This window comes from Bos grunniens, chromosome 27, assembly GCF_055505025.1.
Source record: "Bos grunniens cultivar Pamir isolate PY7600 chromosome 27, Bosgru_T2T1.0, whole genome shotgun sequence".
Taxonomy (NCBI): domain Eukaryota; kingdom Metazoa; phylum Chordata; class Mammalia; order Artiodactyla; family Bovidae; genus Bos; species Bos grunniens.
The window spans coordinates 3,545,765-3,571,679 of record NC_141191.1 but is presented as its reverse complement, the minus strand read 5'-3'; the positions used below and the strand labels follow the sequence as shown (position 1 = coordinate 3,571,679).

Here is a 25,915-nt window from a genome sequence, read left to right as displayed (position 1 = left end):
AACTGTGTAATGAAGTCATCTCCTTAGAAATTGTGACAAATTATAAGCAGAGAAAGTACCGTGATTTATCACCAAACATCCTGAACTGACAACTGAGTAAATGGAACCAAAAGATTCGATGCAGTTCATTTGGAGAAATGAAGAAAAACTGGCCTCAGAGCTCTCCATTAGCAACATGGAGCAGAAAATGAGGGTGTGTTATTTAACTAAACATACCCTAAACCAACAGACATTTATAACAAAAAAATTATCAAAAAGGCTGACCAGGCATCAGAAACGCATTTTTTTCTCTGTTATTTTATAGGAGAAAAATGTATACCCTAGACCAGTGCTTGTATTTATTAGATGCTAGGTATGTTCTCCTGGAAGGAAGCGGATGGAAAGATTATTCTGGTGACCACAGTTTTGCTTATTCATCCCTTATTTGATTAAAATAAATGATCTGTGCTCTGTGGGATTTGAGGAAGCTACAAAGAATTATCAGAATGTCCCCTGCTCCTTGAACAAATCAGTTTTTAATGAAGTGATTAGAGAGCGTGGGTCCCAACAGAGTTCACAGCTCTTGCTGTGAGACTCTAACCAGAGCAAACTAGACCTAGAGGGGTTTCCAAAATGTATACATATGATATATTATGTATGATAATTGAAATATTATGCATGGCATATGATATGTATGATGTATGATAATGTTCAATATGTTATGTATGCTAATATAGTATATATGGCATATGATGCATATTGTAATGTTTAATATGTGTGATAATATAGTACACATGATAATGAGGTATGATATGTGATAATTGTTATATTATCTATGATATATATGATTATATAGCACATGTGATACTCATGATAATATAATATTTATATATTTATGTTGTGCTTTTAACAAAAGTATGTAAATAATATATTCTAATAGTTGATTATAATAGATTGGGACAACATTGCCAAAGAGATCTCTGTTTGGCTGATGTTGATACAGAGACAATTAAAACTATACTGAGAAGTATTGAATAAATGCAGCCTAACAGGCCTCTTCTCTGTCCTGCAGAACTTCACAAAGTTTGTGCCTTTTCCCTCTTCTGCTGATGTAAACCATTCCTCAGATGATTCAAGATGTGGTTTTCAGAGCTCATTTCATCTTCACTCTTTGCTAGCTCCCCTGCCACAATCTCCCAGGAGCATCCTCTAGCACCACTGTGTGGATTTACTCACTCCAGTGAGTTTGCCAGGTGGCACAGTGATCAAGAACCCTCCTGCCAATGCAGGAGATGCAAGAGAGGGGAGTCTCTTTGATCCCTGAGTCAGGAAGATTCCCTGGAGAAGGAAATGGCAACCTACTCCATCGTTCTTGCCTGGAGAATTCCATGGACAGAGGAGCCTGGTGGGCTACAGTCCATGAGGTTGCAAGGAGTCAGATGTGACTAAACACTCATACACAGTAGGCAGATACTCAGTGAGGGAAAATGTTTAAAAGGGAACATAATCCATATTGATCACAACTCCCCATAAAGGTAAAATGAAAGCCTTGCATTTATACTCTCCAGAAATCCTTTATGTGTGTGCTTAGCCCTGGGGGATAGGTTGTCAAAAAAATGAAAAGAGCTGAAACATATTTATTTGATGCACTCAAGTTATCCTTGAGCCTATATTTGTATTATTAATGTTAACCCCATTCCACACACACACTCACACATATTCATAACAAACAGCATTTTCTTAACTGTAACCCCCCCCAAAAAAGAAAAACATTTCAGTGTAACATCTATATTGATCACCCGAAAAGCTGTAAAATTCCATTCCAGAGGTTTCTGATGTTACAAGGGGCTTTGCTGATGGAGTGAACAAAGTTTAAAAGCACAAACAGAAAGCAATTCAAATGGTGGAATTATATGCAACAGAAGGAGATATAGATACATGATTTAGAGATATTTGGAAGGTCTGCAAAAATAGAACATTTACAATATTAAAGCTACCAAGACACAAGCTACAAGACATAGCTACAAGACTGTGTGAGAGAAAGAAGACAGCTTTGTACTTACATTTGGAAGAAGATAGGTTTTTAGCCTTAGAAGAAAAGCTATGACACACCTACCTAGAAAGTGTATTAAAAAGCAGAGACATCATTTTGCCGACACAGGTTCATCTAGTCAAAGCTATGGTTTTTCCAATAGTCATGTATGGATGTGAGAGTTGGACCATAAAGCAGGCTGAGTGCTGAATGATTGATGTTTTGGAATCATGGTGCTGGAGAAGACTCTTGAGAGTCCCCAGGGCAGCAAGAAGATCAAACCAGTCAATTCTAAAGGAAATCAACCCTGAATATTCGCTGAAAGGACTGATGCTGAAGCTGAAGCTCCAAAACTTTGGCCACCTGATGCAAAGAGCCAACTCATTGGAAAAAACCCTGATGCTGGGAAAGATTGAAGGCAAGAGGAAAAGGGGATGGCAAAGGATGAGATGGTTGAATGGCGTCACCGACTCAATGGACAGGAATTTGAGCAAACTCTGGGAAATGGTGAAGGATAAGGAAACCTGAAATGCTGCAGTCCATGGGGTCACAAAGAGTCAGATATGACTGAGTGACTAAACAACAAGGTTTTTAGCAAATGTGTCCTTTAGTGGTCCTATAACTGGACAGGACTTTGCAGGGAATTTTTTGTGAAAGTTATTTAGCCTATCTTGAGCTTCATATTCTCAAAATGTAAAACAGTGCCCAGATCATCCTCATGTCACAGAAATGGGTGAACATTTGAATGAAACATGCAAGATATCCAGCTCAATGCCTGATACATGATCCACCCCCACTTCCTTGCAGCAGGTACTGCAATTAGAATGGAACTGTCTTGGGTAATTATTACATTCAAGGCACAGGGCCTGGCCCTTATGGATCAGGAAACATGTTTTCCAGCTAAATTTGGCATCCTTGATTCAGTGAGGGTAGTACAAGATCAGAACTTCCTTCCTTGATCATCTTCCCAGCATAAAAAAAATCACCCTTAACTCACATGAATTAAGCCAGACTCCTTTGAGAAGCCAATTCTCCCATCTCTTCCTAAAATGTGGTGTGATTTCATTTTACTATGAATAAAGTATAAAAGTCAGGAAATCAACCGCAACAGGAATTCTGCAGTTTGTTGTCATTTGAAAAATGAGAAATGTAATTTTATCAAAGGAGTTTTTTTTCTGTTTTTCTATGATAATCATTGACTTGAACATTAACAACTTGGTCATGAGTCAATCAATTTTTTTTTTAGCATTTTTCCTTTGCTGGACACTTAAAGAAATAAAATCCCTGCTCTCATGGAGTTTGCATTCATTTCTCCCACAGAGAAACCACGGGAAGCCTGTTTTGACCCTGGAAACATAATGAATGGGACAAGGATCGGGACCGACTTCAAGCTCGGCTCAACTGTCACATACCAGTGTGACTCTGGCTACAAGATCGCTGACCCGTCTTCCATCACGTGTGTGATTGGAGGGGACGGAAAGCCCGCGTGGAACCGGGTCTTGCCCTCCTGCAATGGTATGTACCGACATGTGGGGCAAAAGCTGCCTTCAGGGATAACTTCCCTCTGGAACTCGGACCCTCATTTGGAAGAGGGTCTGCACATCAGTCCTCTACCCCTATCAGTGGGGTGACCCCACAGAGCAACGTGGGATAAGGATTTGGACTTCCTTGACCGTTTAATTTAATTTATCAGGGTTCTGGGAGGAGAGTATTTTTCTTTCACTTAGATAGTTGGGCATTTCCAACTGTGAAAACTGTGCACTGTATTAAATTCAAACATACTTTGAACTTATGAGGGATGATAATAAATTCTCTAGCCACAGACTCAATGAAAAAACAAAAAGAGGTCACGTTTAGGCAATAGATAAATAATCTAATTTAAATTAAAAGTTTTTTTCCATATCTGAAGACCCATCAAGCACAGTTTCTGGTAACTAGTCATCATATCTATGTGCATAAAACATCAAAGAATGATTTTCTTTATTTATTTAAATTTAAATAAAACAAGAATTCCAAATCGTTAAGCAGAAATGACCTCTCCCATATTTTATTTTGGATAGCTCATGAAGAACAGCGCATTTGTGCTGAATTAATATCTGTGAATTACTCAGATCACCAATTAAGCTAAGTGAATGTTGCTATATTTTAAACATCTTCATAGTTTGTATATTAAAGGACATATTTTGGACTAGTTTGTTTTAAAGGCATGACATAATTTTTCTTTCTGTCGCCTACAGTTCTTTTTCATTGAGGTTTCCTACTGAGTTAGAACAGAAATGGAAACACCCTCGAGTCCCTTGCATGGGTCAAAATGGCTTCTGTTTATGTTGGTTTGGGTTTACATATATTCCAATTAACCAAATGGATGAGTTAGCTTCTTGTTACCATCTGCAGTGAATGCTGTTGCATGTCCTTATTCATTTAGGAAATGGTCTGTTTAATATATTAATTACCAAAGGGCAAGAACATATTTATTTTCCTATTATTATCATAATAATATAAAAGAATTTCTAGCATAAGAAAAGTGATTCCTATTTCTCAGATTAACACAATAACATGGGCAGAATAATTATTACTAATTAAACAAGAACTCTCTGTATATTTTTCTCAATTATACCAATGTTTGGTTGCTTTGAAGTGTATCATGCAGTTTTGGTGCTTATCTTCAAATCTGGGGAAGAATGTTTAAGCACAGTGCAATTTATCAAGGTAGCAGAGGACCTAAAATGCCACGTCTGTTTTCTTTCATTTCATCCTTTTTAGTTTTCATTGTTTCCTATTATCATAAAGTAATATTCTTTTATCCTATTTGTGAACAAATAAATCTTTGGAGAAATACTGGAAGACTCCTTCTATCAGTTTAGATGTATCACTTAATTTTTTAAGAAATCAGCCATACAAATTCAACCATGTTATTTCTGAAATATATATATATTTAAATAAATATATAAATATTTTATATAAATGTAAATATATGTTATAAATATAACAAATATATTTTTATATAATATATATATTTCAGACTGGTGGGCTGCAGTCCACCGGGTCTCAGAAAGTCAGATATGACTGAGCAACTAAGCACAACAGTTGCACTTGAACAAATATATCAGAAGATATGATTCCTGATTGATAAGATTTCTGTGTGATCATTTGGTCATCCAAATATTAGCCCAGTAAAGATTTATTTCCACTTATCATTTATGCTTGTTGCTTAAAATTCAAAATAGTTTAACTTTTTCTTACAGAAAATGGATATTTGTAAAAAGATCTGCTTGAATTTTATATGTCTAAAATAGAATACATTTCTGTCCTTCATTTGTACTTATCTTTAAAAATCTGAACTTTGAGTGTTTAAGAAAATTTATGTGTATTTATAAATATAAATGTATATACATATATATATGTATTTTGGAAATAATGTGGTAGAATTTGTATGGTTGATTTTTTAAAAATTAAGTGATCCATTTCAACTGGTAGGAGTCTTCGAGCATTTCACTGAAAACCTTGGGCTTTGAAGTTTATCATAGAGAATTTCCTCCATCTAAACTAAAAACACTTTTTTTTCTATTTAAGGTTGTTCAAAAAAGAAGTCATGGCAATTGTTTGAGTGATAAAATTGCTCTGAGTTAAGACATTAGCATGAAGGCTGCTCTTAGTTCAGTTAAGTGAAATCTCTACTAGTGTGAAGCTGTCAGGTGTCTAAGCTGTCCTCGTTGACTTTCCAGAGCTTGACTTCTCTTTCCAGGCGCATAGAGCAGGCCCTGGGATATCTGTGGTCATCAGTGACGCGCTTTAACACCAGCATCAACTTCTGAGGAGCTTTATTCATCCTGGCCATCCATTAGGACTTAACAGTGTGCTAATCAAAAGATTAAGCACGTTATCTCTGATTTCTATCCTTTTTAATGCTTGAAAGCTGTCACACTGAGAAGAAATAAGCTATAGAAATACAAACTTTCCCACAGACTGAAAATAATTATGAATCCAGATCACAGAAGGTGTACCCAGGATAAGGAGGCATGAAGTCCACAGTGGCACCCCACTCCAGTACTCTTGCCTGGAAAATCCCATGGACGGAGGAGCCTGGTAGGCTGCAGTCCACGCGGTCGCTAAAAGTCAGACACGACTGAGTGACTTGACTTTCACTTTTCACTTTCCTGCATTGGAGAAGGAAATGGCAACCCACTCCAGTGTTCTTGCCTGGAGAATCCCAGGGACGGGGGAGCCTGGTGGACTGCCGTCTATGGGGTCGCACAGAGTCGGACACGACTGAAGTGACTTAGCAGCAGTAGCAGCAGTCAGGCCACAGAGGGTACAATCAGTATCACCTCAGTGGATATATAGTATTCTAAACCGATGAGTAGACATGGACCTCTTTTTAAGTAAAAACAGGAGAAATTGAAGGACTTGCAATTTAATCCAAAAACTGGGTCTTTCAAAACTGGAATTTAGTTGGATGTCTACTTTAAGATGCTTAGCGATAGTATTTTGAATACCCAGGCTACAATTTTTTTCTATTTTCTCAGCAAGTGCAATGCTGAGAGTAAAGATGATCAGAGGGAAAATAAACACACAGAATGTCTCTCATTGATTTGTGCATGTAGCACCACATCAGTGTACCTGCCTTAACTTTCTACTTTTGTGTTCCTTCAGCTTTCAGTGGGACTTACAAGAAGAAACCCCAGATACACTAGTAACTATACCTGTCACTCTTGAGCTGAATCTATGATGAAAAGATAGAAAGACTAAAAAATGATTATTTTTCTTTTAGTCTCATAGTAATTAGACAATTAGAAAATGGAAATAATCTTTGTATCACTTAAGTTAATATGGTGTTTGAGATCAACTGGAAAATTCTAGTGAGACTTTCGAAGTAAATTAAGAATTTGTCTTTATTCGATCTGTTCCTACTCTCATGAGAACTGTTTTCATTATTATTTTAGCGTGTCTGAGAACGTTCTTAAAAATAATATTAGGTCCTCCTCTTGAGTTACTTTTATTCTCACTTGTTCAATCTTTGCTTTTCTTCTTATTTCACTTTTGATGGAGATTAAAATCAATTTTTGACCATGATACTTTGTTAGGTCTTTGAATATTCATGTTGACTGCACAATGCTCTCATTTTTAGGTCCCTGTCACCTGCCGTGTGGTTACACACAGCACATAATTCTCGGTTGATCTCTTTCAGCCCCCTGCGGAGGCCAGTACACGGGATCAGAGGGGGTGGTCTTGTCACCCAATTACCCTCACAACTATACCGCCGGTCAGATCTGCCTCTATTCAATAACGGTACCAAAGGAATTTGGTAAGGTTTTCTTCTTATTTTCAATTCACTGTCATATCTCTTTCTGTGATAATATTTCCATCATTTTATGAACAAAAACATCAGCCCTTGATTTAATGAAATAATATAAAAGAAGATGATGTGTGACAGGTTTTCCAAAGGTGTCTCATACAAGATCTACTGCAGGTCTTTATCAGTGTGATGTAAAATGCTTAAGCTTCCTTCTCGGATTCCAATCCAGAATAAGCAGAATAATTTTGGCTTTGTTCTTGTTTTTGTTAGGAAGCATTTTCTCTTTTGGTTGTTTGTGTGTGAGGAAGATCATTTCCTCACATGTGGGCCAGGGGAACCTGATCAGTGTGTGAGATTCTGGCATGTATATTTGGTTATTGATTATTCTGGAAATCACTGGGTCAGTGAACCCACCTTTGAGTGACTGCAGATGTAAAAGCAGGCAGTGCCCTGTCTGATCCCTCCAAATCTGACATCCCGAGTTTCCTTCCTGAACTTGGCTTCCAGCCTGAGCCACTTTTCTGGGACGGCTTCGTGTCTAGATGGCCCTATGCTGACAGGCTCCTGGAGGCTCCCTCAACGTCTCCTCTCTCACTCTAGACCGGGAAGATACCTCTGTGTTGGATTCTTTCCTGGAGTCAGAAGAGAATAGCTTTTATAATTTTATGGAATAGTTCCTTTCTCCCAACAGTAAAAGTAAAAACCTAACATACTCTATTATTTTTTTTCTTTACACCCAAAATAGCAGCCAACCACTCATAGAAATAAAACTGACAAAAATTCTAAGGTTCCATTCTGTTTGAGGGCAAACATTTTAAAAACACAATTATGTGATGAGAAAGTTAATTGCTGCTCAAGAAACTTGCATATGGGAGACAGATTATTTCTATGAACTTCTTTTATATTAATCACAGGCTTCTAAAAATCTAATAAAAACCTCCTCCAAGGACTTACTTCAGCCTCTGGTAGTTTAGATCACCTCATGAACAGTGCAAGGAAGCATACTCAGAATCTTAAGCTCCTTCTTTCAGGCAGTTCTCAAGGGTGACTGAGTTTCCAGGCAAGGCTTCCCTTGTGTCATCTTGCTGTGTTAAGAAAATCAGGTGTCTGACACTTAGAAGGTGATGGATGTGATCACAGAAACCAGGGCGGAGGGACCAGACTCCCAAGAAGGTCCACTGACTCTGTCAGTAAGTGGAAAATGGAGAATACCAATTTAATTTAAAAACTGAAAAACTGGCTTCAAAATATTTATTTTGTTATAAAAAATGAACAGTGAAACTTACTGGATTTCCACTCTTGAGGATGACCAATGCCTCTAAAATCCTGTGTTTGTTGTTGTTGTTGTTGAGTCCCTGAGTCGTGCCCAATTCTTTGTGACCCCTTGGACTGCAGCACACCAGGTTCCCCAGCCCTTCACTGTCCCCCAGGGTTTGCTCAGATTCATGTCCATTAAATCAATGATGCCATCCAACCATCTCATCCTTTGTTGTCCCCTTCTCCTCCTGCCCTCAATCTTTTCCAGCATCAGGGTCTTTTCGAATGAGTTGGCCCTTGGCATCAGGTAGCCAAAGTACTGGAGCTTCAGCTTTAGCATCAGTCCTTCCAATGAATATTCAGGGTTGATTTCCTTTAGGACTGACTGGTTGATATCTCTGCTGTCCAAGGGACTCTCAAGAGACTTCTTCTGTACTGCAGTTTGAAGACATTAATTCTTTAGCTCTCAGCCTTCTTTATGGTCCAGCTCTCACATCTGTACATGACTACTGGAAAAAACACAGCTTTCACTATATGGACCTTTGTCAGCAAAGCAACATTTCTGCTTTTTAATATGCTGTCTAGGTTTGTCGTAGCTCTCCTTCCAAGGAGCAAACGTCTTTTAATTTCATGGCTGCAGTCACTGCCTGCAGTGATTTTGGAGCCCAAGAAAATAAAGTCTGTCATTGCTTCCACTTTTTCCCATCTATTTTCCATGAAGTGATGGGACCTCATTCATTTCTTTATTTTAAAAAAAACATTTTGTGCCAACCCACCCCTTCATTTTCAGTGGTGTTTGGGCAGTTCGCCTATTTCCAGACGGCGCTGAATGACCTGGCAGAGCTGTTTGATGGGACGCACCCACAGGCCAGACTGCTCAGCTCACTCTCGGGGTCTCACTCAGGTAAACCTTCAGTGAGCTCTTTCATTCTAGTCACACAGCCAGGAGAATTAATATTAAGCTTGTCTATTTTTATTTTATTTTGTGGAGGAAAAATTTAATCATCTTTGAATTTGCTTGCTTGCTTAGTAAAATCTTATTTTCAATGTAAAATTTCAAATGCATTGTTATCCCACATATAAAACCACTTGACTTTATCATTATTTTTCCCGAGAACACAGAAAATTTAATACCTATCTCAGAAGAAAATAAAAATATCAGAAAATAAACACCCTGTTATTTTCTGTCCTATAGATGATCTCTGATTTTCCCTCCAGGTGAGACATTGCCTTTGGCCACATCCAACCAGATTCTGCTGCGATTCAGCGCAAAGAGCGGGGCTCCAGCGCGGGGTTTTCACTTCGTGTATCAAGGTGCGTCTCTGCCCTCTTTGCCCTCCTCCCACACCACACGTACCACTGGTTTCAGCACCAAAAACATGACTTGTACTTTATTTAGTAATTGAGAGTTTGAGGGTATCTGTATAATTATAATAACATTATTTGATAAAAATATTAAAGTTTTTTCTTTTGAAAATTAAATATGATATTTCTAAGACAAAGATACAGTTGTGCTTCATTTATTTGACAGGATCAGGGAACAAATATTTATGAGATTACCTTAGTATAGCCCTCCACAATTTGCAAAATAATTTCAATATTATAACATTTAACCTAATTAAGTAAAATATTTCATAATAGATTTTAGTAACCATCTTAATGAAATATACTTAAAACACATTGTGTGATTCCAAACCTTGCTGTAAAACTAATTGAAAACGAAATGTAATAAAATCAAACTAAACCCAAAATACCATCCATGTTTCTATCACCGGAGGTACCTATTTTATTTTGCTTAAGTTCTAACTTTAGGCACAGTCACATCTTTATATTTATTTTTGAACTTGGAGCTTATTCAAAATTCTTGAAATTGCTCAAAGGTTCTGGACCGTGAAGATTTCTTTCCTGTTTCTAGTTCACCTTTGGTTTGCATATCCATTATGTGAATTTGAGAATACACCCCCATGGACTGAAAAGTTTGTCCACTTTCAGAGGCACAGGGAAAGTCTCTAGATCTGAACTGTGATAACTGTCCAGCTGAGATCAGACAGAGGTTGTCATTTTCAGAGATACACTAACTTCCTGTTCAAAGTGAGAGGAATACTTAGCGTTTCTAGGTCCCAGTGTTCCTGAAGGCTGGAGCTATTGCAGGCCGCTCTTGAACATTTTCTTCAGCAGAGGAGGAGAATAACTTCCTGGCAAAAATTTCTTTCCTTTAATAAGGATTTATCCAGAAAACATCCTCAACAACATCATGGTTTTCATCAAGTTATAGAGAGTAACAATGTGTCATGTCATTCATAAATCATTTATGATCATCACACACTGAGAAATGCATGGCCTCAAAATATTTCACTATAAAAACCCTTCAGTATTCAGAATAGGATGATTTAAAAGTCACGGAAAGAGTGAGCATGTTTGACAGGTCAGGAGAAGTACCTCTAATCCAGTTTAAGAAGCACTTGCTTGTGTGACAATGCTATTACATTAAAATTAACTGCATTGTTCAAATTGAACTTTTGTTAAAATGTAAATAACTAAACCAGTAATTATGGCCTTTATAGTAGAGGGTCCAATTTAGGCAACTCACTTCTCACCAAATCCTAATTTTCTTTAAATACATGCTATATTACTTTGCAGAAGCAAATTCACAAACCAAACTAAGTTGATATGACATCTAAGGAAACTGGGCTACTTGGGTTAAGTACGTATTTTTGTCCTGGAAAACTTCAAGTGCCTGGCATTGTCTGCCTGATTAGGGACTTCCTTTAATTTCTTATAAAGATTAGAAAACTGATCAGATTATCAGATAAAATACCTGAGGCACATGATCCTACATCTACCCTGTTTGCAAATGCTATCTTTAGAAGTCATGGTTTTTAAAATGACATTTCTTGGTTTAAAACAACATATTATCATTAATTTACAATTGGATGTGTTCGGTGGCTCAGTTGTGTCCAACTCTTTGATAGCCTTTGTACTGTAGCACACCAGGCTCCTCTGTCCATAGGATTTCCCAGCCAAGAATACTGGAGTGGGTTGCAATTTCCTTCTGCAGGGGGTCTTCCTGACCCAGGGATCATTAAAATGTATGAAATTCAGGAAAGTAGAAAGAAACAAATCCTTTATAGAAGCAATGCATTTTCCTTGTGCTAAAGAATATATAATGACTATAACGTGTTCAGTATTTCTTCTAAGATTCCAATGTATCTCCTTTTCTTGCTTTGTTATTGCAATGAGTTTATGCAAAAGTTGATGTCTTTTTATCAAAGCCCAATCCTTTGGAGCTAAAGAATTAGGATCTTGAATGCAATTTATCAATCACTCAGAAGCACATGGGAAAGTTTTCAATCCCTCTTGAAAGTGAAATTGAACATTGCCTTCTGAAAGATAGTAGTTAAGTGGAAGCCTAGAAATTATTACAACTCCATTGTGTAAAAACTTTCTGAATATTGCTTCCATGTGCCACTTACAGCTTCATTCCTCCATAAGTTATTAATGCTTAAAATTGTGCAGGGACTTCCTGACTTCCGTGGCTGTAGGCTGTCTAGCCCTTGTTCACAGACAGCCGTGTTGTAAAGAGCTGTTCAGGGTTGCATGAAGAATGGGTGCAGGTGTCAGGCACAGAAGACCTGTACGTAACCCAGGCACGCTCCCTGCCCCTCTGTGTGGCCCTGGTTAATAACATAGAGACATTGCTGGTGAGGATGCTGCTGTCCTTCTGATCTTGCGAAGCAACGGAAGTATGGAGGCTTCTTTATTATTTGTATTTTTTACAGAGTATTGTAACTTTATGTTTTTGTTGTTCTTGTTCAGTTACTAAGTTGTGTCCAACTCTTTGCGAGCCCATGGACTGCAGCTCACCAGGTTCCCCATCCCTCACCATCTTCTGGAGTTTGCTCAAGTTCATGTTCATTGAGTCGGTGAAGCCATACAACCATCTCGTCCTCTCTTGTCCCCTTCTCCTCCTGCCTTCAGTCTTTCCCAGCATTAGAGTCTTTTCCAGTGAGTCGGCTCTTGGCATCAGGTGGCCAAAGTATTGCAGCTTCAGCTTCAGCATCAGTCCTTCAAATGACTATCCAGGGTTGATTTCCTTTAGGATTGACTGGTTTGAACTCCCTGCTGTCCAAGGGACTCTCAGGAGTCTTCCCCAGCACCACAGTTCCAAAGCATCTGTTCTTAAGTATTCAGCCTTCTTTATGGTCCAGCTCTCACATCTATACATACCTACTGGAAAAATCATAGTTTTGACTATTGTGGGGTTTTATTTTTTATTACTATTATTATTATTTTGCTTCCCGTGCTCCTTGCAGGTAGAAGGATACATTCGTAAAGTGAGGCAGGTAAGAGGGTGTTGGAATCTTTCACCACCACAAATTCTCTAAGCTATAGACATGAGCAGACAGCTGTCTTACTGCACCTCTTTTAGGGTTGAAGGAGAAAAAAAAAAGAAAACAATGATAGCAATAAAATAAACCTGAAGGCAGGCAAGAATAATTTATCCAAGTAAAGCAGTCTTTCCTTTTTCATTGAATGACAGATGAACATATTCTATTTCTCAAAGTCACTCGGTTCTCATAGTTGAAAAATCTGTCCTGACAAGCCAGTACTAGTCTGTGAATTCAAACATACATCACTGAATTATGCACAACACTTTATGCTCAATCTTCTTTGTAAGAAGTATGCGTTTTATAAGCTCTTGATACAACATGTGAATTTCTTAGAACCGGAATACTAACTTACAATTTATGCCATCTTAGAAAAGATGAGGCCTGGGGAAAATCAACTAAAACATGTATCTGCTCGCCTAGAAAGGATGTCAAGCAAAGAAAACCTTAGTCTAGATTCTTCCTCCCAAACTTAGAAAAAGCTTTTCCACTCCCTGTTCCTGTTTTCCCCATGGTCAGAATATTGCCCGTTTTCAGATCATGAAAGTCCCAGAGAATAGCACCCAGTTTCTGCACAGCACAGTCCATGGCCTGAGAAGCCAGTCACGTGTTTACCACCCTCTGTTCCAGGCAAACCTCATCCCCTTCCACTCGGCCCTGGCTGATCTCAGTTTGCCTCACAGCATTCACTGAAACATGGAGAATAATCGCTTGTTGTTGTCATTGTTGTTCAGTTGCCAAGTCGTGTCACACTCTTTGTGACCCCATGGACTGCAGCACACCAGGCTTCCCTATCCTTCACTTTTTCACGGCCTTTGTTGAAACTCATGTCTATTGGGTTAGTGATGCCATCTAACCATCTCATCCTCTGTCGCCCCCTTCTCCTCCTGCCTTCAATCTTTCCCAGCATCAGGGTCTTTTCCAATGAGTCAGCTCTTGGCATCAAGTAGGCAAAGTATTGGAGCTTTAGCTTCAGCATCAGTCCTTCCAATGAATATTCAGGGTTGATTTCCTTTAGGATGGACAGGTTTGATCTCCCTGCTGTCCAAGGGACTCTCAAGAGTCTTCTCCAGGATCACAATTGGAAAGCATCAATTCTTTGGCACTCAGCCTTCTTTATGGTCCAACCCTCACATCCATACATGACTACTAGAATAATTGCTACTGGCATGAAATTTCTCTGTGGTATGGCCTGAAATCTCCAGGTGAGGACATGCCTAGCGGATGGGCTGAAAGGGAGCAGCTGATCAGCGTGGCTGGAATTTCCCCACAGATGCCACAGGCACTTCTGATGCTTCAAGATTCTAGGTTTCTCTGCTCCATTTTCTCAGATTCTTAAAACTGGTCTCTTCACTTTTCCAACTTCTTCCTCTAAAATATGTTCTCCGTCATTTCATTCAAATGCAGGTATTATTCATTTAGTGTTATTTTCCTTAAACATACACAACTCGGAAGTTTGTGAAGAAAAGGTTAATAGTGACATGTTTACAGATGACCCTTGATGGTGTGTTTCTCCTCATTCGTGAGACCCTGGAAAAACACTGTTGGAGGCCCTTCGACAAGTGTGGAAACTTGGCCACAAGCAATGGTGCTTCTCAAATAGTTCAAGACAAATAGACCAATTAAGATTAGAGATTTCTCCATATTTATAAAAAAAAATTGTCAAGAATTGACTGTAGAGTATCATTGTATTTATTTGTTTGTTTCTCCCTCTCATGCTACTGTTCAACTGTAACACAATATGCAGACACTAAAATATGACAAATATAAGCTGTGAGCAATATGTTTACAATAGAGTATTATATTCTGTGTTGTTTTCAGTTATAGAAAAATATTCTGTAATATTGTTAATTTTCTCATAGTTATTAGACAATATGCAATTTTATTAACTTTTGCCTTCTGAGCAAAAATATTTCAACACAGAATTGAAGCTTAGTTTATTCAAAGCAGTGTTCTGACTTTCATTCTCATAGAAGTGGTTCCAGCAATTTACCCAAATGGTGTCAGTTATTGCTCGGGTTCAATCGAACCCAAGATGCCAGAGTATTAAGAAAAGGACCATAAAGACAGAAAGACTATTTGTAAGCAAAACGTCCCCCTCAGAGGGCTGCACTTTCACAGAAGGTACTCAAGGACAGGAAGATGGGGATCTCGAAGATGATCAACACGAACTGACTCTCAATGCAGAGACAGAAGCCAATATGCAAACTCCCAAGTGCATACCTGGTGGATCTATTTCTCAGAGTGTCGGTTTGGGGTGACCCACCCCTTTGCCCCTGAAGTGTTTTTCAAACTTGATCTCGTGCCTCCTTTTGTAAACAGGAAAATCGCTTATAGTGATCACTCCCTGCATATCAGTGAATTCTGATCTACAGCCTGGGTGGATGCCTCACTGGAAGGAGGCTCCCTACTGTGCCCAGGGTCAAAGACCATGAGATCCATACACTGGAGAACATGGGGACAAGCACAGAGCTGGGGGGTGGCTGCAGGAGGCAGGCCTGTGCGGTGGAGCTGAAGGTGCTGCCGTGGGCTCAGCGCTGTCAGGGCCCTCTGTGGTGGTGGGCATCTTCATCCGTTCGTGGATGTGGGAGGGACGGAGCAGGGCTGACTGGGATCAGTAGAGGTGGCAGTCCTGTGAATCTGGGGCGGGGGATTTGGAGTCTTTTTGCGGCTCGCACAGTGCTCCCGGGATTGCCTGTGATCACGAATATGCAGTGGCCTCCGAGACTGTGTGTGGTCCACAGAGGGAACCAGCTCTCAGGAAGCCAGCAGCCAGGTGTCAGAGTCAGGACTAGTCCTCATGTTTCCCACTCCTTCAGCAAGTGACGTCCAGCCAGCTGGAGTGTACTGCCAAGCTTTGCTCTTTGCTGTGTAATCTGTTCTTTTCATTTCCAAACATACAGTTGTAATATTAGACACTGGGAAAGGGTCAGTGCCCCCTCCAGCCCCAGATGGCTCCCTGTTCCCTTCCTCCCACCCTGGAGAATTGCTGGTCCAGTGGGAAGACCCTAGGAAGGAGAAGGTTGGCTGTGCCCTCAGCCACTCCTGTTCCCCTCTATTCCCTCTCAAGTCTTTCCTGACAGGATGAATCCCATAATTATATGTTTTCTTATGGTATATTTTTTTTCTTAATTTTATTATGGTAACATGAGATTTACCCTCTCATGCTGTCCTTTCAATCATTGTTTAAAATGAGCAGTTAGCATTTTGTAAAATTTACAGTGCATGATTCGGCACCTCGGGGCTTCCCAGGAGCCACAGTGGTGAAGAACCTGCCTGTCAATGCAGGAGGCGTGAGAGATGCGGGTTTGATCTCTGGGTTGGCAAGACCCCTGGAGGAGGGCATGGAAACCCACTCCAGTATTCTTGCCTGGAGAATCCCAAGGACAGAGGAACCTGGTGGGCTGTGGTCCATGGGGTAGCAAAGAGTCAGACACAACTTAGCACTCAGGCAATACAGCATTGTTAACTGTTGGCACAGCTTTGTCAGCTGATCTGATCTTTAGAACTTGGGCGTCTTGAATGTCTGCCGTTGGATGGTAGCTCTGCCTTCCCCGCACCCCTCCCCCCATCTCCTGGCAACCACCATCTGCTCTCTGCTTCTCTAAGTTTGTCTCTTAATTGCTTCCTATCTGTGGAACTATGCAGTATTTGTCCTTCTATGACAGACTTGTTCCACTTCCATGTCCTGTGGGTCCGTCCATGTTGTTGCAAGTAGCTCAACTTCCTTCCTTTTTAGACAGCTGAATAGTATTCTATCATATGTATATACGACATTGCTTATTCATTGGTGGGCATGGAGGTTGTTTCCGTAAGTTGGCTATGGCGAATAATACCCTGACGCACATGGGGGTGCAGATGCCTTTCCAGGGGAGGGATTTCATTTCCTTCAGACAAACACACAGAAGTAGAATTGCTGGATCATATGGTAGTTCTGTTTTTAATTTTGCTTTTTAATCACCATGGTCACATTATAAGTAATCCTTTATATAGCAGCTCTTCTCACTAGAGTCTGAGGTCCTTAAGGATGAGCGCAAGTTCTTAGTCATCTCATTATCACCGGCACAATAATCTGGGTACTTAGTTAAATTCAGTGCCTGAATATCACTCTGTCCTCATAAAGCGCCAGTTCTCCATGGGCCATGTTCTCCCCATCTGTGATGGGAATCTGAGGTGGTCCTCAGGGTTGACTTGAGGAGGCATGTAGATGTGGCAGTGCTCCCTGAGCCATTCCTCATAGAGTCTGCAAAAGACATTATTAATTTCCACATCAGCAGAAACTCTCCCTGGATTCATCTTAGATCTGTTTCCAAGGAGCTATCGTGGCTTTGTGCTGCAGACACAGATGCTTGTGCTGTGTGCTTGCCTCTAGCTGTCCCGAGGACCAGTGACACGCAGTGCAGCTCTGTCCCCGAGCCTAGGTACGGGAGGAGAATCGGCTCGGAGTTCTCCGCAGGGTCCATCGTCCGCTTCGAGTGTAGCCCGGGCTACCTGCTCCAGGGCTCCACGGCCATCCGCTGCCAGTCTGTGCCCAACGCTCTGGCTCAGTGGAATGACACGATCCCCAGCTGCGTGGGTAAGTGTGTGTCCCCACGGTGTGATCACCTGCACGGGGTCCGCAGTCCCAGTTCACTAAGGACTCTGGTCCACGTAAGCGGACTCTTGCTCCAGATCTGTTTAAAGGGCAAATTATTTTATCAGAAATAATTGAGTAGCAGCCAAATCCTAAAAATTACTGTGTTTCATGAAGCAAGTCATCAGATTAACAAGTATGAAATGTGTTTTCCTTTTTGATACTTATTAAGTATGCCATCACAAGCCATGGGTATTCAACATAATTTCGTTTGGGGGAAAAATCATTATAACGTTGATTTGTTACATGACTTGTGTAATGCCCTTTTAATAAATTGGTGCTGATGAAGATCTGAAAAATAGTAGGTTAATACATCCCAAATAACAAAGACATTGTTGGTGATAGTTTATTTGCTTCATTTTGTGTAAGGACCTCCAGGGCAATCATGATTAGCACTTGAATTCATCTGTGCCTTTTAAGCATCTCTTCTCTCTGGATTTGCTCACAAATCCCATTAGTATCCGTTGGAGCTGCCTGTCTGTATATGGAAGAGAAAACTCCACAGAGCTTCTTAACTTGTAGTAGAGCAATTACTCTAAACAGAGTTCACTTCAGAGATGCTGTTGTTGGGTACAATGTCTGAGACTTAGCAGCAGAGCAGATGATCATCTATGGTATTGATCATTTAAAAGAAAACAGACTAAGTCTGACTTTGGCTACAAATGCCTTTTCAAGTATCATAGTCCATGTAATATCTCTTAATAGCTGATCACACAGCGAAGGGGCACTGAGTACAATTAGTGTTCTTCACTGTACTTTATTTACACTAAGTGTGGGTTTGGCTTTCAGTCCCGTGCAGTGGCAATTTCACTCAGCGGAGAGGTACCATTTTATCCCCCGGCTTCCCTGAACCTTATGGCAACAACTTAAACTGCATATGGAAGATCATCGTTACAGAAGGGTCAGGAATCCAGGTATGTTCGCAAAGCCCAGAGACTCCTAAGAAACAGAGCTCTGCCCACAGGCTTTTCCCTTCTTTGTTTCCCTCTTTTTGTATTGGTTACTCTAAATATACAAACTGTAACCTGTTTCTCTTCTCTAACCATTGCTACCAAGTGTTTCTAATCATGTGTCTACATTTGAGATTAAGGTGATAGACTTTTAGAATAAAATCTATCAAAAGTGCCATTGTGGAAGTTTTGTGGATGTCATTTCGATGGTTCATCTTCTTTGGTTTTGCCTTTCTCTCACATGTATATTTTTAATGTCATGAAAACCCCATTGGACTAGTCTATTTTTTTTTTATTTTATTTTATTTTTAAACTTTACAAAATTGTATTAGTTTTGCCAAATATCAAAATGAATCCGCCACAGGTATACATGTGTTCCCCATCCTGAACCCTCCTCCCTCCTCCCTCCCCATACCATCCCTCTGGGTCGTCCCAGTGCACCAGCCCCAAGCATCCAGTATCGTGCATGGAACCTGGACTGGCGACTCATTTCACACTTGATATTTTACATGTTTCAATGCCCTTCTCTCAAATCTTCCCACCCTCTCCCTCTCCAACAGAGTCCATAATTTTTTAAATTTATTTATTTTTAATTGAAGGATAATTGATTTACAATATTGTGCTGGCTTCTGGCACAGATCAACATGAATCTGCTATTGGTATACATGCGTCCCCTTCCTCTTGAAGCTCCCTCCCACCTTCCACCCACCCCACTCTTCTAGATAGCTTGAGCTCCCTGAGTCATACAGCAAATTCCCATTGGCTATCTATTTTACATATACACTACATATATGTTTCCATTCTGTTTTCTTCTGATTTTATTAAGTGAAGGACAAATATTGGCTTCTTTGGTAGATTCAAGTGATCAGCTTTGCCACGGAGCAGAACTGGGACTCTCTGGAGATTTATGACGGTGGTGACGCGAGCGCGCCGAGGCTGGGGAGCTTTTCAGGTGAGGTGACCCCGTCCCCGAGTTTCTGTGAATCCAAGTCATCACGCCATGACGGACTGCAGGAGAACACTCAGTGCCGACCTCTCCCTGGGAGACTCTTCTCTGTGCTAACAAGTTTCTCTAGTGTTGGGAGGCTTGGAAGGGGAGCACCATCCCCTGCAAGCAGCAGGCTGAGGGGTGGTGGGCCCCGCGCTGGGAGAACATGGGTTATTACCCTGTGGATGCAACAGGGTGTCTTCACTGAAGTCAGTTTTGTGTGGGGGTGGCTTGGACAATGAACATTGGGTTGGCTGACTTCCTTTTCTCTTGCACTTGTTAGAAGTGTTTGATGGAGTTGGGGACCAAGCACTGAGGTCAGGGAGCAAGGCGGTTGGGGTCCAGATGGAAGGTCGGGGGCAGACGTGGAAACTGAGAACCGAAGTAAACATATGGAGGATGGGGACAGGGTTTCTCATGACTGGGCGGGGAGTTAGATACATAGGGATGAGAAAGCTGGCGTGGAGCTGGTTGTGATGGATTTGAACTAGAGACACTGGTGTGAACTCATGGTCTTCACATGTATAGCTGTGCATGCCTGTCCAGTCACTAAGTCATGTCCAAGTCTTTGCAACCCCATGGACTGTAGCCTGCAAGGCTCCTCTGTCCATGGAATTTCCCAGGCAAGAATTCTGGACTGGGTGGCCATTTCCTTCTCCAGGGGATCTTCCCAATCCAGGGATCGAACCCACATCTCCTGTATTCGCAGGCAAGTTTTTTACCCCTGAGCCACTTGGGAAGCCCTATGTACAACTGTACAGCTATAGACATAGAAATGTGTGTGTGTGTGTGTGTACATATTTCCCACCTCTGTATCCTGTGAGGTGTAAAACAATAACCCCTCAGCAAGGAGTTGCCCACCTAGAACCCAATTGTGTGTTTCTGAAATCACTTGAAGTACCATTCTCCCTTAAAGGCACTAGTGCTTTTTGGAGAGCCACTGACTCTGAAGCTCTGGGAGAGAAAATATGCATGATGAGCCACTTTGTACATAATAGAAATATGTGGATCCACGCTGATATGCGTAGACACATGCATGAGTGTAAGAAGTGGGAGAGAAAGCCTTCCCAAACTATAATAAATCTAAACTAACAAATCGGAAGGAGATGGAATTAGAGCTGCCGCTGGTGGCCATTAGGACATACACGAGCCACGTGGGGAGCTCAGTGGAGGCTGAAGGTAGCATATGAGGTTGATGAGGACAGACAGCCACAGTCTCCATGCACCTCCTCACCTGGTTCTCATGCACTCGCTGCAAAGGAGGAACAAAGTCATTCACAGTGAGAAGCCTGGCAGACACCACCTTCCTAAGGCAGTCATGTCAAGATTTCCAGTAGCGGGACGAGGTATGCACTGGTATACTGATAAGCCTGCTTTCAAAATAAGCAAACAGAAGAACAGAAAGGTTATATTTGACTTAGAATTGCGGTTGCCATGGTATAAATCCTCCAGTGCATGCACACTGAGTCGCTTCAGTCTGTCCATGGCATTTCCTAGGCAAGAATACTGGAGTGGGTTGCCATGTCCTCATCCAGGGAATCTTCCAGACCCAGGGATCGAAACTGCATCTCTTACGTCTCCTGCATTAGAGGCAGGTTCTTTATCACTAGCACAACCTGGGAAGCTAGTAAGCCCTTCTCCACCAGAGCTGATTTCAAGTAGCCAGCATGATGTCACTAAAGCTGAGTTTGGGAGGAAATGCCTTGAAGTAGAGTCCGGAAGCCTCTGAGTCAAATCCCTCACACCTCTGAGAGCGGGCAAACAGAGTGGCCTCAGGAGAATACCCTTTGCATGAATCACAGCCTTGTTGTGGCAAAGGGGCTCGAGTAACTCAAAGAAGCTGTGAGCCATGCTGTGCTGGGCCACCCACGGTGAACCAGTCACAGTGAAGATTTCTGGCAAAATGTGGTCCACTAGAGAAGGAGATGGCAACCCACTCCAGTATTCTTGCCTGGAGAATCCTATGAACTGGAGAATCCTAGTGTGAAAAGGCAGAAACATAGGACAGCAGAAGATGAGTAACTCAATGGATATGAATTTGAGCAAACTCCAGGAGACAGTGAAGGACAGGGAACCTGGTGTGCTGTAGTTCATGGGGTCGCAGAGAGTAGAACCTGACTTAGCGACTGAACAACAGGGGAGAATACAGCATCATATTTTGATATTTTTGCCAAAAATGTATCACCACCTGAATCTAGTCATGAAGAACATCAAACATTCTCTTTGGAGGTTATGTTGCTTTAAAAAAAAAGCATTTTTTTTTCAAAATGTGTTCATCTTTTTTTGGAGAACTCATTTTCAAGTTTGCCTGCACCAAGACTTACGGCAGGGCAAAGACATGACTTGTTACTGCACACCACCCCTGTGTGTTTTGGTTTTTAACTACTCCCAATCTTTTGCAATCTCATTTCCTGAACTTATGTCTGAGTGTAGTCTCAGCTTAAATATATAAATAATATATTAATACATATTCATTAATATATATTAATGTATAATACTAAAAGCATGAGAATCTCCTATGTAAACAATGACAAAAAATCCTTTGTAGTGTGCATTTGATTAACTTATAAAACTTTAAAGAAAAATATTACACATGAGCAATTTTTATTAAGTTTTATATACTATAATTTGTAAAAAATTTTAAATTCTAATTTTCTAAAATAAAAATTGATTTTGAAAAATATTCTGCACACAAAAAGTAACTCATATCTTTCAAAAGTATTGAGTTCCTGAAAGGGAAAGGAAGACTAAGAAATTTTTACAAACCAAAAAAAAAACCCTCACAAAACTAAAGGGACACAATCATAGATGGACACAATCATAGATGGAAAAGCTGTTATTGGCAGATTGTCGAAATTCCAGTGATTTCTGTGGGATATATGGTCCTGCTGCCTCTATGTTAGTGTTTGTTTTTTTTTTTTTTATAAACACCTTTGTTTTAAGAAATGCACACTAAATTTTTATTAAAAATATGTCACAATGTCTGCAACTTGCTCTCAAAGGATTTAGTTGCTCAGTTGTATCTGACTCTTTGCGACGCAATGGACTGTAGCCTGCCAGGCTCCTCTCTCCTTGAGATTGGGTTGTCATTCCCTTCTCCAGAAGGTTTTCCAGACCCAGGGAGCAAGCCCGGTATCCTGCACTGCAGGTGGTCTTCTGCATTGCAGGTGTATTCTTTACCGACTGAACTTACCAGGGAAGCCAAAGGGTTTAGAATGAAATAACTCTACACATACCTGTATTGTAGATAGAGATCACTTCACACTTATATCTGTATGTGGAGAGAGCTAGATATCATTATTCTGTAATATATGGCAAGACAGTGGGTATATGGGAGTTTTTTGTACCATATTTGCAATTTTAAGTTAAACGCTACTTAAAATATTTCAAAAGGAGTATTTTATAAACTTTATATGGAAGAAATGACACATCAGCCATCAAGTCTGAATATATTTCAAAACGTAATACATGTTTACACTTTTTTGTTCCTGTGATAATTTCAAAATAATTAAAAAGGAGAATCTGAACCCATTTTTAAAAGTTAGCTGTTGACTATAAGCAAAGAAGAATGAGTAGTTGCTAGAGGTACACATTTCCAGAAAAATGATTGACTGACTTCTTGAATAAATTCAGGGTTTTGATTTTCTGTCTGGATAGCCATGTGTATGTAGGACTTATATTGTAAGCTATTTGAAATCATTTTTGGAAGTAGACAGTTGATAAATTATAAATGGACACGATAGAGCAAAAGTCATACCAATCTGTCGCTGACAAGCAGGATTAAGGGAGAGTAAATAGCAGTGGCTGGAGCAGCGTCTGCCGAACCTGGAGCACAGTCGCTCAGCTTCCCGCACGTGCGGTTCTATCTAGGTCAGTGAAGCAGTGCCATCAAAGGTATTCCGCCTGTGGCAACAGTTTTTCAAAAATCCCTGAGCTGCATTTTGAACCGGGGGAATACGCTTCTTCTGTGCGCCCATTCTGAGCAGAGTCCCAGGCGGATGCCGCTGCAAGGGGTGGGCATTGGCCACAGCAGGTGCGCATCACTTATGCGCCCGGGGCGCCGAAACCCGGCATCTGTTTAGGAAAACAAATGATTATATGTAGAAGTACGGAAGTACAGACAGGACCGTCATTCATCAATATAGTTGCTGCAATTAATAGTAATGTTTAGAGGGACGGTGATGAGCCACTAAGCCCTTTCATACACACAGTGCATGCATGACTCACACATAAGAACTGGACTATTATTTTGGTTTCACAGAATTGGAACATCTTCAAGTGCTTTCAGTAACAGGACTGGTTTATGTCACAGTCAGCAGTGGAAGTGACTTTTCCGATTGCGCTGCAACACAGTCAGGAAAGACAAAAAGTCAGAAGTGTGTGTTGAGAACGCACATGTGGAAACAACTTGGCTGGGGGCTGGAGGCGGTTAAATACACTGATTATCTGAAATCATAGGCAAAACCAGGCAGAAAGTTATACAAATGCTGTAACAAGAACTTACTTTTTGGATGAGTTAGATCATTGTAATAACATTACATTAGCTTTGTACTTTCTGTAGGCATCACCCAAAATATACAGAAATAAAAGGTGAATGAGAGGACAGCAAGCATCACACAATTTGAACGAAAGTGGATTAAAACTGGAGTTTCTATTTGGTGTTTCCTTCTTGTCTCGATGTGGGGGTGGGTCGAGCTGGCCCAGCAAGCAGGTGCAGGCAGCACCCTGACCTTCAGGCCCCCTTTCCTCCTCCTCACAAGTCCATCCCCACGTGCCCGGGTGTGCCCTGTTCGCTGCTGAGCAGACAGCATGCTGCTTCTGGTACAACCTAGATGGGGAAAAGGTGATGCTCAGACAGAAGACTTTGTGAAACAGGCAAGGTCACCTCACCTTGCAGGTTTCCCCCATCTGCAGTGTTAACTATTAATTAGTTTCAAAGAATGATCTCTTTAAATGTGTCTGCTGACCATAGGGATAGGCTTATGTTTTCCCTCTCCGTGACTCAGTTTCTTAAAAGTCTGCCTCTCTGTCTATCTATCTTTATCCATCAAACCAAGTTTGAGTAACAAAGGGGTTAAATCTGCAGTCATTTTCTGTTTATTATTCAGCAAACGCTTACATTGTCTCATAGTGAATTGTATACTCACAGTTCAGGTCTGAAATGACTCCGCCTCCCACAGACAATCTCACCTGGATATTCAGGGAAAATGGTTTGAGGCACTGGCCCCAGATCTCAAGTGGGAAATTCGTCTTCCAAAGACACACACACAATCATTAGAGAGTGTACCTGGTATTTTCTTTTGTCCTCCATTTATGCCTGTTCTTCTTCCAAAACAGTCAGGTAATACTTTGTATACTGATTATCCAAAGACCCAGCCAGTATACACATTACTAGTCCCAGCATATTGTCAAACTGAGGGTGAACTTTTATAAACCCAAAGGGTTTCTGAAAGACTACATGTTAATCCAAAGTTAATGAGACGTCCTCAGGATGCAGTTCTTACCTGGAGTCATTGGTTTGCTTACAGCTGTTTGAGGGTCGTAGAATTGTTTGAGTAGAAAGTGAAGGGCAACCAGGGATCTTGCCCTTGCAACATTGTTCATCTGTCTTGGATAATCACCAGCTTATTTCCTTATTTTGTTATTTAAAATAGTATTTATACTATGTATGTCTATAATGTATAATATTTATACATTAGCATCATAATCATCCATGAATTTGCCTGCACCATGGGGAGGAGTTTTACCTGAGAGATGGCTCCTTCACACATAGGAAATGTGTATTTATTCAGGAAATGACTTGGATACAGTAGAATATCAAGCATGTACCCCTTGGGTAACAAGGGGCTTAGGCTAGCTTATTGCTTTCCCATAGTATAATGCATTCTGGTAATGCATTCTAAATGTCTGGCTGAAGGACATTTCCTTTTCCTCAGGACCTTGCAGCACCATGGCTCTGTTTTCACCCTTGTCCTTAGCATCTCTAAATTTCCCTACTTGTCAGTTGCTACAATGCAAGCTAGAACATTTTAATTAAAGGAAGCATTATATAAAATAAACCTGCATTTTCCTTTCCTTATATGTTTCATTGAAATCATTTGCAGATTTCAGAGGGAACATTATTCAGTATGAATCACACAGGGATAAAGAAGAGAATATATGATCAAAAGCAACCTCTTCTGAATAACATTACATCAAATCTATAGTCTAACTGTTTCCCCAACTTCCATATGACTTGCATGTTGAGGCTTTACCCTTCTTTGTTCATGGCAAGTCAGAAAAAAAAAAGGCAGATGGTTACATTGATAAAAAAAAAAAAAAAAACAATGTGAATAGTCAAATGCATGGTAAAGCATAAGAATATATGTGTTTTCACTGATACGATGAAGACA

At 40.5% G+C, this 25,915-nt stretch overlaps 1 protein-coding gene across 1 annotated transcript in view; it reads left to right on the top strand.

Annotated features, from left to right (window-relative positions):
- The window catches only part of CSMD1 (CUB and Sushi multiple domains 1), a 2,074,203-nt gene that overhangs the window by 1,827,253 nt on the left and 221,035 nt on the right, over nt 1-25,915 (top strand). The window contains exons 31-37 of the mRNA XM_086379826.1: nt 3,332-3,526; nt 7,200-7,316; nt 9,355-9,468; nt 9,783-9,878; nt 17,325-17,528; nt 18,375-18,499; nt 19,391-19,487. Coding sequence (XP_086235952.1) covers nt 3,332-3,526; nt 7,200-7,316; nt 9,355-9,468; nt 9,783-9,878; nt 17,325-17,528; nt 18,375-18,499; nt 19,391-19,487 — 948 coding nt within the window. The remainder of the gene's footprint in view (nt 1-3,331; nt 3,527-7,199; nt 7,317-9,354; nt 9,469-9,782; nt 9,879-17,324; nt 17,529-18,374; nt 18,500-19,390; nt 19,488-25,915) is intronic.